The sequence below is a fragment of the Tyto alba genome, unplaced genomic scaffold, assembly GCF_018691265.1.
Source record: "Tyto alba isolate M040663 unplaced genomic scaffold, T.alba_DEE_v4.0 Super-Scaffold_1000006, whole genome shotgun sequence".
Classification (NCBI taxonomy): Eukaryota; Metazoa; Chordata; class Aves; order Strigiformes; family Tytonidae; genus Tyto; species Tyto alba.
The window spans coordinates 24,457,906-24,473,897 of record NW_024881272.1 but is presented as its reverse complement, the minus strand read 5'-3'; the positions used below and the strand labels follow the sequence as shown (position 1 = coordinate 24,473,897).

The 15,992-nt window shown below is 42.5% G+C and overlaps 2 protein-coding genes across 4 annotated transcripts in view; one reads left to right on the top strand and one right to left on the bottom strand.

Moving 5' to 3' along the window:
- Window positions 1-25: 25 nt before the first annotated feature.
- Window positions 26-15,992, top strand: part of KIF2C (kinesin family member 2C) — a 19,023-nt gene continuing 3,056 nt past the window's right edge. Inside the window, exons 1-17 of one of the 2 annotated variants that reach the window (XM_042785393.1) lie at window positions 26-207; window positions 353-447; window positions 2,126-2,227; window positions 2,444-2,492; window positions 5,037-5,153; window positions 5,884-6,000; window positions 6,407-6,507; window positions 6,760-6,855; window positions 8,040-8,094; window positions 8,181-8,343; window positions 8,635-8,725; window positions 10,356-10,419; window positions 11,586-11,677; window positions 11,895-12,037; window positions 13,492-13,696; window positions 14,154-14,264; window positions 14,769-14,836. In XM_042785393.1, coding sequence (XP_042641327.1) covers window positions 144-207; window positions 353-447; window positions 2,126-2,227; window positions 2,444-2,492; window positions 5,037-5,153; window positions 5,884-6,000; window positions 6,407-6,507; window positions 6,760-6,855; window positions 8,040-8,094; window positions 8,181-8,343; window positions 8,635-8,725; window positions 10,356-10,419; window positions 11,586-11,677; window positions 11,895-12,037; window positions 13,492-13,696; window positions 14,154-14,264; window positions 14,769-14,836 — 1,733 coding nt within the window. In that variant the 5' untranslated portion in view covers window positions 26-143. The remainder of the gene's footprint in view (window positions 208-352; window positions 448-2,125; window positions 2,228-2,443; window positions 2,493-5,036; window positions 5,154-5,883; window positions 6,001-6,406; window positions 6,508-6,759; window positions 6,856-8,039; window positions 8,095-8,180; window positions 8,344-8,634; window positions 8,726-10,355; window positions 10,420-11,585; window positions 11,678-11,894; window positions 12,038-13,491; window positions 13,697-14,153; window positions 14,265-14,768; window positions 14,837-15,992) is intronic. The other variant, XM_042785400.1, reaches the window with a different exon arrangement.
- The window catches only part of ARMH1 (armadillo like helical domain containing 1), an 18,094-nt gene continuing 16,944 nt past the window's right edge, over window positions 14,843-15,992 (bottom strand). For both annotated transcript variants that reach the window (XM_042785415.1, XM_042785424.1), the window contains exon 13: window positions 14,843-15,748. In XM_042785415.1, coding sequence (XP_042641349.1) covers window positions 15,735-15,748 — 14 coding nt within the window. In that variant the 3' untranslated portion in view covers window positions 14,843-15,734. The remainder of the gene's footprint in view (window positions 15,749-15,992) is intronic.

The following is a 15,992-nucleotide window of genomic DNA, read 5'->3' as shown; positions in this document are numbered from 1 at the left end:
GCCGCTGTTTCCCGGTAGGCCCCGCGGCACGCCGGCGCGCGGGGTTTAAATCGGCGGCGGTTGCCCGGGCCTGGCTCTTGCTGCCGGGACGCGAACGCGGCGCCGCCGCTGAGGGTCTGCCCGCTTCTCCTCGTGCCCGCGCCATGGACACCCCCCTTTACCGCCACGTCTGTCCTGGCCGCGTCATTAACATCCAGCGGAGCAACGGTGAGGGGCGGGGAGGGGAGCGGGGCGCTGGTGGGGGGTCCCGGCCGCCCTCCGCCCCCCACCCGCTCCCCCTCTCAGCAGTGGGGGGGGGTCCCGGTCCCGCGGGGCGGCGGTCGGACCGGGGCTTAAGGCCGGCATCTTCCAGGCTTGATCCACAAAGCGACGGTGAAAACGGTGAGCGTGGAGCGGTCAGCCGTGTGCGTGGAGTGGTCGGAGGGCGGAGCCCTCAAGGGCAAGGAGGTGAGTGACCGAGTCCCGGCGCTCGCCGGGGTCGCGGCCCCCCCGGAGCCCCGCGGCCCCCGCTGGTGCAGCTGAACCGCTGCCGTGCTTACTTTAACGTTTGGCATAATTAAATCAACGAAAGAGGTGCGCGAGGGTAAGCTGTGAAAATTTACGGTACCGAAACGGGGCTCTTCACCTTTCAGAGCGAGCGCAGGGTCGCTGGGCCTCCTGCGCTGCTGCTCCTGGGTTTGAATGCCCCAAAGTTCCACCTTTCCCAGCTCTGGGGGCTGTCTGTTGGCTTTTTATGTCTTTAACAATGGCCCTTAGGCTTTCCTTAAGACTTAAGAGGGCTGAGTCTGATTTCCTGAATCCCTACACTGGTGTGACATACTGTGTGAGATGGGACTGGGGGGGAACCCGGGGCATTTGAGGTCCTGATGTTTAACAAAAATCTCCTTTGGTATCTGAGCAAACATGTTTGTCCTGCTGGTTTCTCTGAAAGCACATATACTCTAGAGTTTAGTTAAAATCTTAAAGTTGGCATTGACTGGCTCTTTGAAACTGGATCTTATACTCTTTATGTGCATGCAGCATTCAAATATGCAAAAGGCACAGATTCAGATAAAATTGCTGGCTAAATTTTATGTATGCGTTAATAAATCTTTATGAAGATGCTTCAAAATCCAGCAATTTTCTTAAACGTTTCTATATACACTTATACTGTCCACATATATTTATTTTTGAGCTAATTCACTTTCTAATTAGAAACTTAGAGATTCCATGTAAATTAAATTCTCTTATATTAGAATGTGGTATCTCAACATTTTACAGAGGCTCACCTACTTGCTTTTGCTCTTTTTATGGGCTCTTATTTAAGTAATTTCAAAGTTAATTGAGTCAAGAACTTCCTGGAATGGTGCTCGTGTTGCTTTGTTAGGTGAATTCCAGTGCAAGCTGCTGTGATACCAGGGTTTTTGTGTTCATGTGCTTTTAACGTCTTCTGCAGGGTTAGATTTGAAAAACTGAACCAAGAGACTTGCTGTCTTTTGTGCCCAAGCCCTTGGCAGCCTGCTCCCGGGGCTCCCCGTGCCCTGTGGCTGCCTGTGCCACGGCACTGCGGGATGCCGTGGAGGCAGGGTTATGAATTCACTGGAGGGTCAGGCAGGAGGTGGTGCCTGGCCCTTGCAATAGCAAGTGAAAATGCAGGTGAATTGATTTATGGATTAAATGGTGAATCTTCCTTGCCCAAAGTCTAAGCAGTTCTTTAAAGTTTATTTCAGTAAGTGCAGTCACACAGTAAACACTTAATACTCTCCTAGCGTGGAAGTCACAGAGCAGCTGAGACTTACTAAGATTAGCAGTAAGAGATTAAAGCACTTGATGCCAAATGTGCTTTGTCCATCTCTTCAGCTGTGTTCTACGGCACCTGCAGACCTGCGTGGTGTTTGGCAGACGAGAGTAAATGGCTTAACTAGCACATTTCTAGCATATTTGGACATATGAGACTACTCAAATGGAATATGAACTACTGTCTTGCCCTTCCAGGCAATTTTAACTTAACATTTGGCAGGCAGTGAGTCAAGTTTGTTTGCCTGAACTGAAAAGTCAAGGTTAAAAAAAAAAAAAAAAAAGAAAAAAAGCCGTAAGTGGTATCAGCAATATTCCACTCTGTAAAATCCTGCCTTTGCTCCTGTAGATTGACATTGATGATGTGATAGCAATAAATCCTGAGTTATCAGAAGTACCCGCCACAGATGTGAAAGAGAACCTTCCTTTGCAAGAGAATGTAACTGTACAGGTGAGTGATTGATCTCTCCTTAGGTACTAAAGTGTCAACAGCATAGGTCTTGGTAAAAATAATACCCTTATTTAAAGTTTTTAAAGTCTGAGGTCTCTAACTTGTCTTTTCTGTGTCATAGTTAGACTTTGGTCAGAAATTCTTCTTCTATCAATATTGTCTTGAAGTGCTGAGCTAGGTGTTTGCAGCTTACTCACAGCATTCATTGTTTTTCAGAAACAGACGCGTAGAACAACCCTTTCAAAAATTCCTGCTCCACGGGAAGGTGAGAAAATATTATTTTCTTCACCGCTGTTTCACAGGGATATAGTGGTCTTTCGTTGTAGCCATAATATTCTACTTCAATGCATCATAAGGCTACTCGTTCAGGCAATGCAAATAAAGAATGTACCACTTTGTACCAACGATTTGGACTCCTGAGTGCAGAAACTTTGCTAACAGATTGCTGTCCTGTTCCTGTGAGCTGGCATTTGTTGACGCGTTGCCCTTTTCTGCAGCATTGCTGTAGTTATTCCTTGATATTACTTTAAATGTCACTAAGCAGTTACTGTTCCAGTGAGTTTTAAAGTTTCGTATGGAGTTTTGCAAATGCCACAAACAACAAAAGGTAAGTGGCAGTTATTAAGATTAAAAGTGTCAAAATGAGAGTGGAAAGGGCAAGAAATAAATAGTGGTGACAAATGGATGTCTCCTCTTCAGACAGTTCCCTTAGACAATAACTAGAGCTTTATCCTTGGAGACATTTCAGACCAGGCAGCCAGAGTGCCAGCTGGTGTGCCATAGCTCAGTGATTGTATGTCAGTACAACATTTTGAGCAAAGCCAGAAGAGAAATAGAGATGTCAAAGTGTGGGATTGCTAAGGAATTGTTTTACCTGAGGTGTCAGGAGTTAGAAAACGCCCATATTCTCTACCTTCTTTTAGTGTATTAGTTGACTTTTTTGGCTTTTTGAATTGCAACTGGCAGCATTACAGGTCTATTAGTAATACACCTGTGTGCCACTGAGGTTGAGTGGTTGCTAATTTAATGATTCTTAAAGTGAATGGTTAGCCAGAACTTGTCCTTTTCCATGCAATTGAGCTGTAAACAAAACAGCTGGGCTTGTCTGGCCTCTTTTGTTGTATGTGTTGCAAGACAGGGAAGCTAGTACCAGAAAACAACAGGACCAATCCCCTTGCACTGGAGCTTAATATGTCAAATGTTGTTATGTACTAGAGCTTGCTGATCCTCTTCACATCTAGAGAAGTCTCCATAAATTTTGTGAACTGGCAAGCAAAATTGTGATTGTCTCTAGACAGGTCAGCTAATAGAGGTGGATAGCCAGCTGGAAAAATAAAGGTGTGTTAATCCAGTCACTGACTGATGGAAAAATGTCCTTACAGAGGTCATGGCTTTCCTGAAGTATAGAATCTAATTGCAAATCTGAAATATGTTGCTTTTCCTACTGGCATAGTCTTGTCCCTGAAGACTTGCTCAGAGAGAAGCAATGTTTTCTGTATTCCTCAAATATTATTATCTGTTGTTATAACTAATTAAACCCCAGGAGTGTCAGTATCTGTCCTGTTGCAAACTCAGCACTGCACCAATTAGAAAGCTAACATTGGTTTCAGGTTTTAGTTCTTAGACTAAACAAATTAAAGATCATCAGGAGATGTCTACCTCCATCTCATTCAGGGAAATTGGAGAAGCAGGAGCAGTGCTTTCAGAATGAATTAAGAAACAGGTATTTCCTCAGTCCTCGATGCAGCAAATCTTCCAGCTGGTATGCCTGTCCAGGAGCACTAGCATTTACAGAAAAAGTGCTGCTGACTTTGTGATGAGATCAGGTCTGGGCATGTGTAACAAAAGCAAATGGAATAAAATGCCATCTCTGAGTATAATGAAACTGATATTTTTTGTTCCTAAAGTTGCAGCAGTGACACCTAATGTCTCTGCACCTGAGCAGAAGATTCCAGGTAAAGAGTTAAGAGAGGGGAGCACTGAATTTTGTGGGTATGGTTCTAAGGAATTTGATCCCGAATTTAAATTAACCCTAGGTCTGAAACAGATCTGGGGTCCTTTAAAATCATAGTGATAAATTCTTGAGATTGCTCGAGGTAAAGGTAGTTCTAGCTTGCATATCACACTCCTATTGTTCTCATATCAGATTTGTTCTCTTTACAAATCTATTGAGGTTTATGTTCCAATCCCTCCCCTAGGGAGCTTTACAATGGACTTGGTCTCTGTGAAAGAAATAACTTGGCATGTCACAATGGAGACTGCCTACAAAAGGACCTTTTCCAAAGATCTGATGTTGTGATTATATAGAGTTAGCTGAATTTAGTGTTTTCAAGCTCCCACTCTCCTGTGCATCAGGTACACTGTGTGTGGGTGCTGTGATGGTGGGCATGATGCTGCCCATGACCCACTGCCAGATTGCAGTACTGCTGTCACCATCAAACAGTTAATTCATGCAGCCCTGCAAGCGTGAAGCTTCAGAGGATTTCCCAGTTAACTGACTTGCAACTTCCTTGGTACTAAGGTTCTGGAACTGCCATATTAGTGAATCTTCAGTGGTATCTGAAAGAAATTCACTGGAACTGCAAATCTGGAATGAACTGTTTGCTTTTCTGTGGTGGTATATTTCATGATCACTTTTCACCCACTTGCATTGCTTTGTCCTGCACTTTGCTAATGCGTCAGAGATCTGTAAAAGGTCCTTTTAGCCACACCTTGTTCCCCACTGTTCTGTACTTTGTGAGCATTTGGTTACTTGCAAATATCTGAGAGTCTGAGGCATGATGCTGACCTTGAATTTCTGTTTCCAAAGCTGTGCGTGGCCGTTCCAGGATGTCTGTTATCACAGAATCACAGTGTAGCCTCCAGGAAAATGAGATGGGGGTGGATTCCTGCACTTCTACACAAACCAAAACCAGTTCAGTTCCTGGTGAGTGGAGAAAGAACCCAGTGAATTCTTATTATGAAGCAAGTTGCTTTGTATGCATTTAATTAGGTAATCTGCAAATCCCGGGAAGATGAGCAACCTCTATTCCTTCCTATATAAAACAGGAGAGACCCAGAGGTCTGCCACTATGTAAATATCCAGGGGTTCTCAGAGGACTTTGGAAACGATGCTGTTGAATAATGATGTGCCTTATTAGCCAGAGAGGTGCCGTTACATGCGTGGGCGGATGTGGTATCTGTTTAATGTCATAAAGTGATATTCACAGGGCTAGAGTGGGAAGAGAGGTGTGTTAATACCACTGGCAATGCGCTCTAGCTATACTGCTAGTAGCTTTACCTATACCAGTTGAGAAGAGCAAGAACTTGAGCCTACTTGAATTATGAAGTTGTAGTTATTTGTCTTTACCAGACCTACCCTATGAATAGTTGAGGGCATGCCTTATGTATTAAGTTCTGCAAATACATTGGAATAAGAGGCTTGGTACTAAATTCTTGTTTAGTTAATGTGGCCTTGATTTGTAGCTTTGGATAAAAGTTGGTGATTGGCAAAGGATTTAAAAAATCGTTTGAGTGCTTACCACAGGTTTTAGCTAGTTCTCTTTCCCAGAATCAGAGTTGAGGAACACCTGTGGTCTATGAAGCCTTACAAATTACGAAATTATTATTGATCTTTGGGATCTAATTACTGGTTTTGGTCTGGCTTCTTTCTGCAGCTGGCCAAACCAGGACTCACAGGCTGAGCTGTGCTCCAGAAGCCTCGCTCACAAATGTAAATGGAAATACAGAGGATCATCTGCTTGCTGCTAGAATGAGCTCTTCAGTGAGCCCAGGTACCAGGGAGCAGTGGGTGAGAACTGACTCACCAGTCAGCAATGCATCACTATGTGATTGCTGCTTTGTATGTTCTGAGACTAAAGCTTTGAAAAGGTGACTTTGGCAGTAAAACTGAGTATCTTGGCTATTTTTTATTACAAACGTGTAATTCTGTTATAGCGGTATTGCCTTCAGAAATGCTGCCTGAACTTTAGAGTGGTAGTGTGACTTCCTAGGCAGTTTCTGTCCTAGGTAGATCTGTTTTGGGAAGGAAGTGCTGCAAAATTAACGACCATCCTTCTGAAGATGATCGTTTCCTGTACAAGTTAGTCTGTCAGCAACCTGGAAAAGCTGAAATATTTGTATTGTGTTCAAAACCTAGTATGAAAATTTAATCCAAGAATATATTTTTATTTTATCTAGTTCGGAGAAAATCTAACATTGTGAAAGAGATGGAGAAAATGAAAAACAAGAGAGAAGAAAAGAGAGCTCAAATTAGTGAAATCAGAACAAAACGTGCACAGGTGGAGTACTCTACAATACACCAGTAAAGGGAAATTCTATCGGAGAGTGTATCACAATAGTTGAAACTATTACATGTTTTGGACAGTCTTTGTTCTTATGCAGCTGTACATAAGGATGGATTGATTCGTTTCAGAAAGTTCTGGATCTTGTGAAATATTTCTAATTGTGTACAGCTGATTGTTTAGCATGCTTTGGGGCTTTTTTTGCTGTAACATATCAGTTACCTTCACATCCATGCTTTTTCCATGCAGGAATTTGACAGCAGCTGTCCAAACTGGGAGTTTGCACAGATGATCAAGGAATTCAGAGCAACTTTAGACTGCCAGCCAATATCTATAACAGATCCAGTAAGTAAATACTGCAGCCTGTAGACAGACTTCTTCATTTTGTACTGAAGATTTTTAGAATATGAGTAACTTAGTGCTTCACTGCATCTTGGAAATCCTCTGAGCATACTGTGTTCTTGAGGCACTCAGTGGTACATGTGAGGTCACTTATCTCCCCTATTTAGGGCTAAGCTGCCTTGCATTACTTGGCATATGCCACTAGTGAAGAGCTTGCACTTGGACAATTATCAGGCAATTGTTTGTGTGGTAACATTGGTATTTTTCAGAGCTTGTAAATGGCAGAGTCTATTACATAGTATCTTAGCTTGTTGTAGGTATAGGTATAATTTAAAACAGACTATTGACCTATAACAGATGGTGTTATTGTATGTATGTCATATATTATGTAATTTTAAACTAGGTCAAAAAGCAGAAGAGCAAAAGTAGAGGACAAAAACTAGAAAAACAAGGCTTGGTCACTATCTTCAGCAATTATGGAGGCAGCATTATTTAATACCTGAGAACAAGTAGTTTTTGTCTAGCAAAAGCCTTGTTATGGTCAGTGAAAAATGACAACACTTAAGTGAAAGTAGGTGTGGACTAGGTTAGAGCACTAGGCAGTCTGTGTGCCTGCATCCTGCAGGGCTGAGCACCAGCTGTTTGTGTACATATCGCTGCATGACAGAAGAGTTTGTCATCATCTGCTTTCAGCCTCCCCCAGCGGAATATGCACTTTCCCAGACTCACCTGATATGTAGCTGTGCTGCATAAATAACTAAACTTACTGCATCACTAAAGAACTCCATGTCAGAAAATACCTATGGGGTAAATTAAAATAATAATTTGCCTGAATTTGACCATACTTGCAGCATTGTTATCACAGATTTTGCTGGAAAGTTGGCCAGGAACTAAACCTTTTACCAGTTTTGATACAGAATATTCAGGGCACTTGCAACAGCATAACAGCATTTCCACCTGATATGTTGGAGCATGCTACATACAGGTCAATTGTTTGTAGTCTTTCTTTGGCACTGAGCAGACTTAGACTTCATCCTTGGGGGGGGGGTCTGATCTGTATCAGAGGCAATTCTGATCAGCGTATAGAAAAGTAGTTGTGAGGGAGCATTGAATCTTTCTCTCTGTAACACTAAGTAAGTGTGGGTGTAATTGGGAAATAATTATTACTTTTATTACTTTTCTTTTAGATAGAAGAACATAGGATTTGTGTCTGTGTGCGGAAGCGTCCTCTCAATAAACAAGGTGAGTGTACTGACAAAGCAGCTCTGTCTTGGAGCAGTTTGACATTGCTTATTCTTGTGAAAACTGAGGGTCTCTTCTGTCAACAGAACGTCTGAAAAAGGAATGTGATGTGATTACTGTTCCAAGCAAGTGTGTCCTGCTGGTGCATGAGCCAAAGCAAAAAGTGGACCTAACAAAATACCTCGACACCCAAGCATTTAGATTTGACTTTTCATTTGATGAATCCTCTTCTAATGAGATGGTATACAGGTAATGCTTTCTTCTCATTGGGAACAATTTTCAAGATAAAAGCATGGAGCTATGGCTAGATGGCATCCTAGCTTAAAGAAACTGCTACCAGAAATATATTAAAATCATTTCTAGAGGAAATCAAAGGACTTAGAAATCTAAAGCTTATTTTTGGTATGGCCTTGCTGAGTTCATAACGATTTGCTTTTATTTGCCTTTTTTCTTTTTTTTTTTTTTTTTTTTTTTAGGAAAACTGATGAAGCAGGGTATGAAATGCTTGTCTTAACTGTCTTTTACCTTCTGAATATCCAGGTTCACTGCTAGACCTCTTGTAGAGACCATCTTTGAGGGTGGGAAGGCAACATGCTTTGCATATGGCCAGACAGGCAGTGGCAAGACACATGTAAGTTTTTCTCCCATGTCTGAAATTTTCTAGTTTAGATAAAGTATTTTAAAGCTGTTGTTAATGTTGATAACAAGTAGGATTGTGTAAATAGTTTGGATCTTGGCTTTATTGTCTTAAAGCTAATGCTTTGAATTGCACATCCTCTTTTTCTGTAGTTCTACATATTAGTGGGTTTTCTCTGAGGTTATGAGGAAAATCATACTAAAACCCCACCATAGTTGGTGTTTTTAAGATGGGATATCATGACTATTCATAGTCATGGCTATTCCTTGCCCCTGATGGCTGTGACTGCCTAACTCCAGTCTGCAAAGTGGGGTTATTAGCCTACAGCTGGGACAAAAGCTACTGTCTGTACTGTGTTTTGAGCTTGGAGGCATTCCGGTGACTTTAGCAATTATATAAGAATAAGCCTCTATGTTGCAGATAATCATTTAAGTGATCTGGTATTGTTTGTGAAGTGGGCAAAATAGTGGGTTCACTTTTGAACCACTCCTTCCAGTCTACCAGTTGCAGTTTCAGGAGACCTGAAGATTGTGTATTCTGCCTCAAAAGTGATCTGCTTTAAATTTTCAACAACTGTTGTTTTTTTTAACTTTCTTCTGGAAACTATAGGGAAGGAAAGTGGGAAACGCTCTTCCTTCGCAGCACGACAGTGGAGTCAAATCTGCTGTCTTGTTCTGCAGGAAGCCCTTACCTCAAACCACAGTGACCTGGACTGGACTAGACTAGCCTGTCCATTTGAGTAATCAGACTATTGCTGTCGTTCCAGTGTTAGAGGCAAGTTTTAGGCTAGGATCTCCTATCATTAGTGCTACAGAGTGAGCTGTAGATATCTTCCAGTAATCCAGAAGGAAATGTGGAAATTTATAGAAGTTTGGACATAGGCTGCTTCCATTGCACTGGAATGGGCAGACAAACATACTCATCTGAGCATTGTTACAGGAATACAACTGTGAGGCACTAAAATAATAGGCAATGAAGTTACGTCCCCCTCCCGATCCTGGGGTGCAGAACTAGTGCAAGGACAATAGCTGTGCCTCGAGACTGGAGTGCTTCAGATTAAACTCTGGTAGATGTGGAATGTGTCATGGGATTGAGTTGTGTTTTAAATAATTGACTCTTTCATATAAAAGTGGTAGAGCAAGTCACCAGGATAGTACCAGCTGACAATTTTGTTGGGATTAAAGGTACCTTGATCAAAGGAGTTAAAGGTATTGTCTGCTCTAGAAGTTTGATGCGTTTTGATATCACACATGACTGCTTGCAAATAGCAGTGGAAATGTTACTCAACCTATGTCCTAAAACATGAGGCTTTGTTTCTTCTAACCAAAGGCTATTTGGTTGCACTGTCAATGCCATGCATTTCCCTTTGAAAGAGCAGCTGCTTTGACTCAGCACTGCAGAGCCTTACAGGCATTCAGCTGCTGCTTTGCACAGTCCAGATCTTCTTTCTGAGCTTATAGGAAAACAGCAAATTGATTTTTATCCTGAACTGCACTGTGTTCTAATCATCTCACTGACATTGGAGCATATATATATGGTAACTTCCTAGTATGTTCTTGAGACTAAAATCAGGTAGCTTGGCTTGTTTGTACCACACTTTACCTCTGGTATTTTATCCTCACAGACTATGGGTGGAGACTTCTCTGGGAGAGCACAGAATGCCTCAAAGGGCATATATGCTTTTGCATGTAAGTTGATTTTTCTTTAGATATGAAAATCCAATTAGCGCTTGGTTTTCTTAAATAGATAAGACCTGGTTTTGTATGGTTATTTAAAAAGTTTCCAGTAGATGATACATAAAGTATTTGTGTTTTCAGTAATAAGTTCTGGTGTTTGCAGGAGGTATGACTTCCTTTTTTTCAGTTTCACAAAATATTTTCCATCCAGCCTGTAAGTTTCTAGATCCACGCTTAACTTGCCAGAAGATGTTTGTTTTTGACACAAAGAGATTACATATTTTCTAGTTTGGCATTTGCTGGGCTGAACCATTTAATTTTGATTCTTCTGCTTTGCTTTTGTCTCAGACTAAGGATGGTGTTTGGAAATATCTGACTTCAATGCAACACAACCCTTCTCATTTCTGATACAAAGCTTGTTATACAGAAAGTGCATGAATGTATGTGTTATGTTTCTTTCTGAAACCATTAGATGTCAAAAACCTAGCATATACAAAATTATTTCAGAAAACAGATGTTTAGAAGCCCCTCCTTGATATAATGCCTAGAAAGCACCATGAACCCTGACCTCTTCTACCTTACCTTTAGAAAGGCATATTGTGAAACTAGTCTGTGTAGCAAAGCAACTGATACAAAAGCAACTGTTTGCTGGTCTCTGAAAATTAGTTATGACTGGTCCTGAAGGGGAAAGTCTTTGCTTTTCAGCTCCATTTCAGAAGACTGAAGCCTAACTGTGAAAAGCTGCACTGGATCCAGCCAAAGGGTCAAGTGATCTGGTATATTGTCTCCAAACAGCAGCAGTGCAGATGCTCAGGGATGCGTGTTTTCTAGGCTTTCCACAAGAAGTGCTTGAAACACACATACATGATTTTTTTTTTTTTTCAGGCCTGTCCAAAACAATAGCACATCCCAATGCTCCCCAGATCGGTAACGATTGCTGTCTGTGGGTGACATTAGCAGCAGGAACTTCCATATCCCCCTGTGTTTTCAGTCCCTGGGTGAGGATGCTGCTCCAGATGGTAGCACAGCACTAATGGTTTCACTCTCATTTGTTTAGGATGACTGCCATTTAGCTGCTAGACACTGCCTTATGGCCGCACCATAGTTGAAAGTAAATCAAGTAGCAACTAGAGTGTGTTTTAAACCTAGTTAACTAAACTTCTGCCTTTCCTCACTAGCACAAGATGTTTTCCTCCTCCTAAACCAGCCCAGGTACAGGAATCGGGACCTGGAAGTCTATGTGACTTTCTTTGAAATATACAATGGAAAGGTAAGACTTTTTTTTAATTCTTGACCTGATTTATTTGGCTGAATGTTTCATAAGTAGCTGAGTGAAACTTACTATAGTTCTATATGTTCTGTTGTTTGGAATTGAATTAGAAGGCTATGTTAAAGGTACTGATTCTATGACTTTATAGAAAGACAGCGCAAAATACTTACAAAGATAATTTCTTCAGATTTGCCTCAATCTTCTTGCCTGAATATAGGTGTTTGACCTCTTGAATAAGAAGGCAAAGCTTCGAGTCCTGGAGGATGGAAAACAGCAGGTCCAGGTTGTTGGTCTCCAAGAAAGACAAGTCAACTGTGCTGAGGATGTCATCAGAATGATTGAGATGGGCAGTGCCTGCAGGTTTGGTGCCTTAAAACCAATAAGAGTCATGTCCTGTTGTATCTCCATGCCTAGAAAAAATATATAATGTCTGTAGCTGGTGCTTTGAGGCTTAGACAGAAGCTTGTTCCCAGCAATAAGCAGGCACTGAGCAGCACCTCTGCATGAATACAACAGGATGGTCACAGAATAAAGGGCTAGCAGGGATGGGCTTAGCCTGCCTTCCATAGAGAAGGTCAGAGTTCATGCTTCGTGAGTCCTCATGTAAGTCCAAGAAGAGACAAATTATTCAAATGAGGAGATGGTTGTCCTGGTGCTTGTTTAGAAGTATCAGCTAGTTTACAGGAGCATAAGTAGCTCCCTGTGGGGTTGTAAGATCAAGGAAGAGCTGCCATCATCAACATGGAGTTGCAAAAATGCTTTGGCTTAACTGCAGGACTGATGAGCTATTCCAATGGCAACAAAAATGCTTCATGTCATTCAGGGATCCTGTCTAAAGAATCCTGGAGAGCAGGTGCCAAGGGGCAACCATAGGCTGGGCTCATCCCAGCAGGAACGCTGTGGTCAGGGCAACTCTACCATCATACTGGTGTCTTTAATCAGGAGCTAAAGTCTGTATTACCAAGTCTTATCTGTCTCAGTTAAGTTACAACTGCTATGGAAGCATTGCTAGGCAAACAAGAACTCCTTGGCTTCTGTATTACACTGCATGTACAGATGTACATCCTGAAAGCTCATGCAGCTGTGCATGCTTCTTTGGCTGACCATTCAGCCAAACTGTTTAACATTTCAGACTCCTGTCTCACTTTAGGGCAGTCTTACCTCCTTTCCCTCCAGCAGTAGGGATGCAGGTGGGACAGTGAACCTGCCAGCCTTCTCAGGAAATAACTGATAGTGAAGGTCACAAGGAGGTTTGTGGTGACTTAGAAGACTCCAGTCTGTGTCTTGCAGTGATGGGGCAGATGTGGTCGCACAGCAGAGGCAAAGTGCCAAGCTAGGTTGTCTGGAAAAGGGGATTTACTGTGACTGTGATGTGCCAGCTCAGCTAATGCTCTTTAGTGGGGAGCTTGGTTGAGCTTACTGTGCAATGGCAGATGCATTAGGAGAATGACATGTGCTCTGCTCTGAGGCAGAGATGCAGTGCTGAAGGCATGTTTTCCAGCTCCAAATGCAGGTAAGGCATTAGCAGTCAGAAAGGCATTCCAGGGTAGGCTGGCTGAGCTGAGCCAGGCAGATTAAATAGCCTCAAATCTCTACAACTGGGGTGCAGGTTCGTATTTCTCACAGTAGTCTTTCTGTACTCTTTTATCAGAGGTAATTCCACAATTTATGCAAACTTGAGGTATTAATGTGTGGGATAAAACCGATGAGGCTAAACAATGTAATTGAATGGCTGCAGATCTTCTCTAGTGCTTTTGGGATCTGTTGCATCTTCTGTGGCACAGTTCTAACTCCTGTTTTCATCTTTGCTGTAGGACATCTGGGCAGACTTTTGCAAATGCTAGCTCTTCACGGTCACATGCCTGCTTCCAAATCATACTACGCCAAAGAAGTAAACTGCTTGGCAAATTTTCCTTGGTGGATCTGGCTGGAAATGAGAGGGGTGCAGACACGTGTAGTGCTGATCGGCAGACACGAATGGAAGGTGCAGAAATCAATAAGAGCTTACTGGCTTTGAAGGTGAGCTATAACTCTGGGAGCAAATAGTGCTAATCAACACATGGACTTTTCAACTCTAGTTATCTGTTCTGTTTCTTTCCAGTGCAAGGGAAAAGAGCAGCCAAAAAGATCCTAGTTTAGTACATTAACAACCCTGAAAATGGTTTATGCTTCCAGGAAAGCACTGCAGTCTTGTCAGGCCAGATATGGGTACAGCCATTTCAAGCTTAATTCAAGTTTTTTGCTGTTTTGTTTTTAGTTTTTTAGTTTGTTTTGGTTTTTAACATATGATGGACATACTAGCTGTCCTGTGACAGTCAAAATCCTGGAGTATATTTAAAAGACTGTGAAGTACTTATAGAGCAATCAAGATGACCATTCTCCAGTCTGGGTTTACCAGCAGTTGGTGGTTGAAAGCTTTCAGAGCTGTTTGAGAAGAGATGCAGATATTGCATTCACAAGGCTTGTCTTTTCTTAGGAATGTATCCGAGCTTTAGGACAAAACAAATCTCATACCCCTTTCCGGGAGAGCAAGCTGACCCAGGTGCTGAGAGACTCTTTCATAGGAACAAACTCAAGGACCTGTATGGTGAGTATGCATGTGGCACAAACACACACACTGCTTGGTCGCTATTTGTGACCAAACAGCTGTATGTTCTTCTAGAGTAAGGGGACTTTGAAGTCAGAGAGCTTCAGTTCTGTGCAAAAAAATGTCATACAGTTTCTTCTTCCACTCACCCATGGTGATCGAGTTGAAAAACTGGTGAGCTTTGCCCAGCCCCAATAGAAGCAGGGCTGCAGAAGTCCCTTTCACACAGTGAATCTACAGTAGAGCCTGGTGTGCTCTTGAAGGGCTTTGCTTTCTGTGGAGGCTGCAGCACAGTGGTGGGTGGAGCACAAAGCCAGAGGAAAGCTGGATACAGGACCACTGGCATGTCCTGCAGAAGCTATAAGGAGAAATGCTCTTGGCAGAATGTTTTAACTCTGACCCTTTGCCCTAACATGTCGCAGCTGCCTGGTGAGAATTGTAGGACCATTAACATGAGTAAAAGTCAGATGTGGGAGTCACTGAGGTATTTTGTTCTGTCTGCAGATAGCAATGATTTCTCCAGGCATGAATTCGTGTGAGTACACCTTAAACACGCTGAGATATGCTGACAGGTAATGGCCTTTCTGACCTGGGGATTCTACTCTTGTTGCAGAAAGTGTTTTAGCTGCTTTTGTTCTGACATTTGGAATGTCAAGTTCTCTTGTTGTTGCTTGTAATGGCAATTTGGAGTTTGTTTGCTAGGAGCAAATTATTTTAGAGCTGTCTTATGAAACTAAGCTGGGTGTTCTCTGTGGGAGACATAATAGAGATTGTATAAAACCATGACTAATGTCTCCTTTCCTCAGGAGCAGTCTCTCATGCTAGACTTAAGACTGCCCTGGTTTTTGTAGGAAGCTTATCCTGTCCTGAATGGTTACCTCCATGCCCTTTACTTTTCGTAGTACTTTGGGTCCCACCCATGTAAGGGTGTGCTAAGAATGGCACAAAACACTTGGTGTTCTTGATGGGCTTTGGTATGAACTAATAGGGTTGGAGACTTTGGCCAAAATGTGAAGGACCTGGAGAACTCAAATGTCTTGAAGTGGTTATAGGGAGGGTGTTTTGAGTTGCCCCGTGGCTGATCTTGGGTACCTGCAGGGCAAGGTAGATTTGCAGGGACTCAGCCCCAGCTTTCCCTGGGGGTCTTGCTGATACCTGGAACCCCTGTGACAGAGCAGCAAGTACCTCCTGGTCTCTGCTTTACATGCTTCTATACCCCTCCAGTGAGCTGGCAAGTAAAAAGACTGTGCCTTTTGTTATACATTAACAAGACGACACTTGCACACTTCAGGCTTGGTAGCTTTCCTTCATTTACTTCACAAAAGGCTGCTTGGTTCCCTCCTGGAATCCATTCCACTCTGAAAGGATGTATGGTAATTCTGGTCGCAAGCATTCAGGAACACTGAATTTTGACAGATTCCCAGATTTGGTTCTGGATTGAAATTGCATTTTTTTTCTTCTGGTGGACAGTCATTCCTGCTCACCTGAAAGTACAGGACAAAATGCAGCATCTGACTTAGTGTGCTTCGGTAAGATTCTAGTCTTGAGTTGGGCCCACTAGGTTCTTAGCCAATGCACTAGGCAGGTTCAAGCTATAAGAAAGGGGGTATTAGGCTGAAACTCCCTAGAAATATGAAGCTGATGCTAGTAAGCGGAATAAAATGCCCAGCTGATATCTGACATCTACCTCTAGTGCCATGGCTCTTATCCTTATTATAGACCTATTCT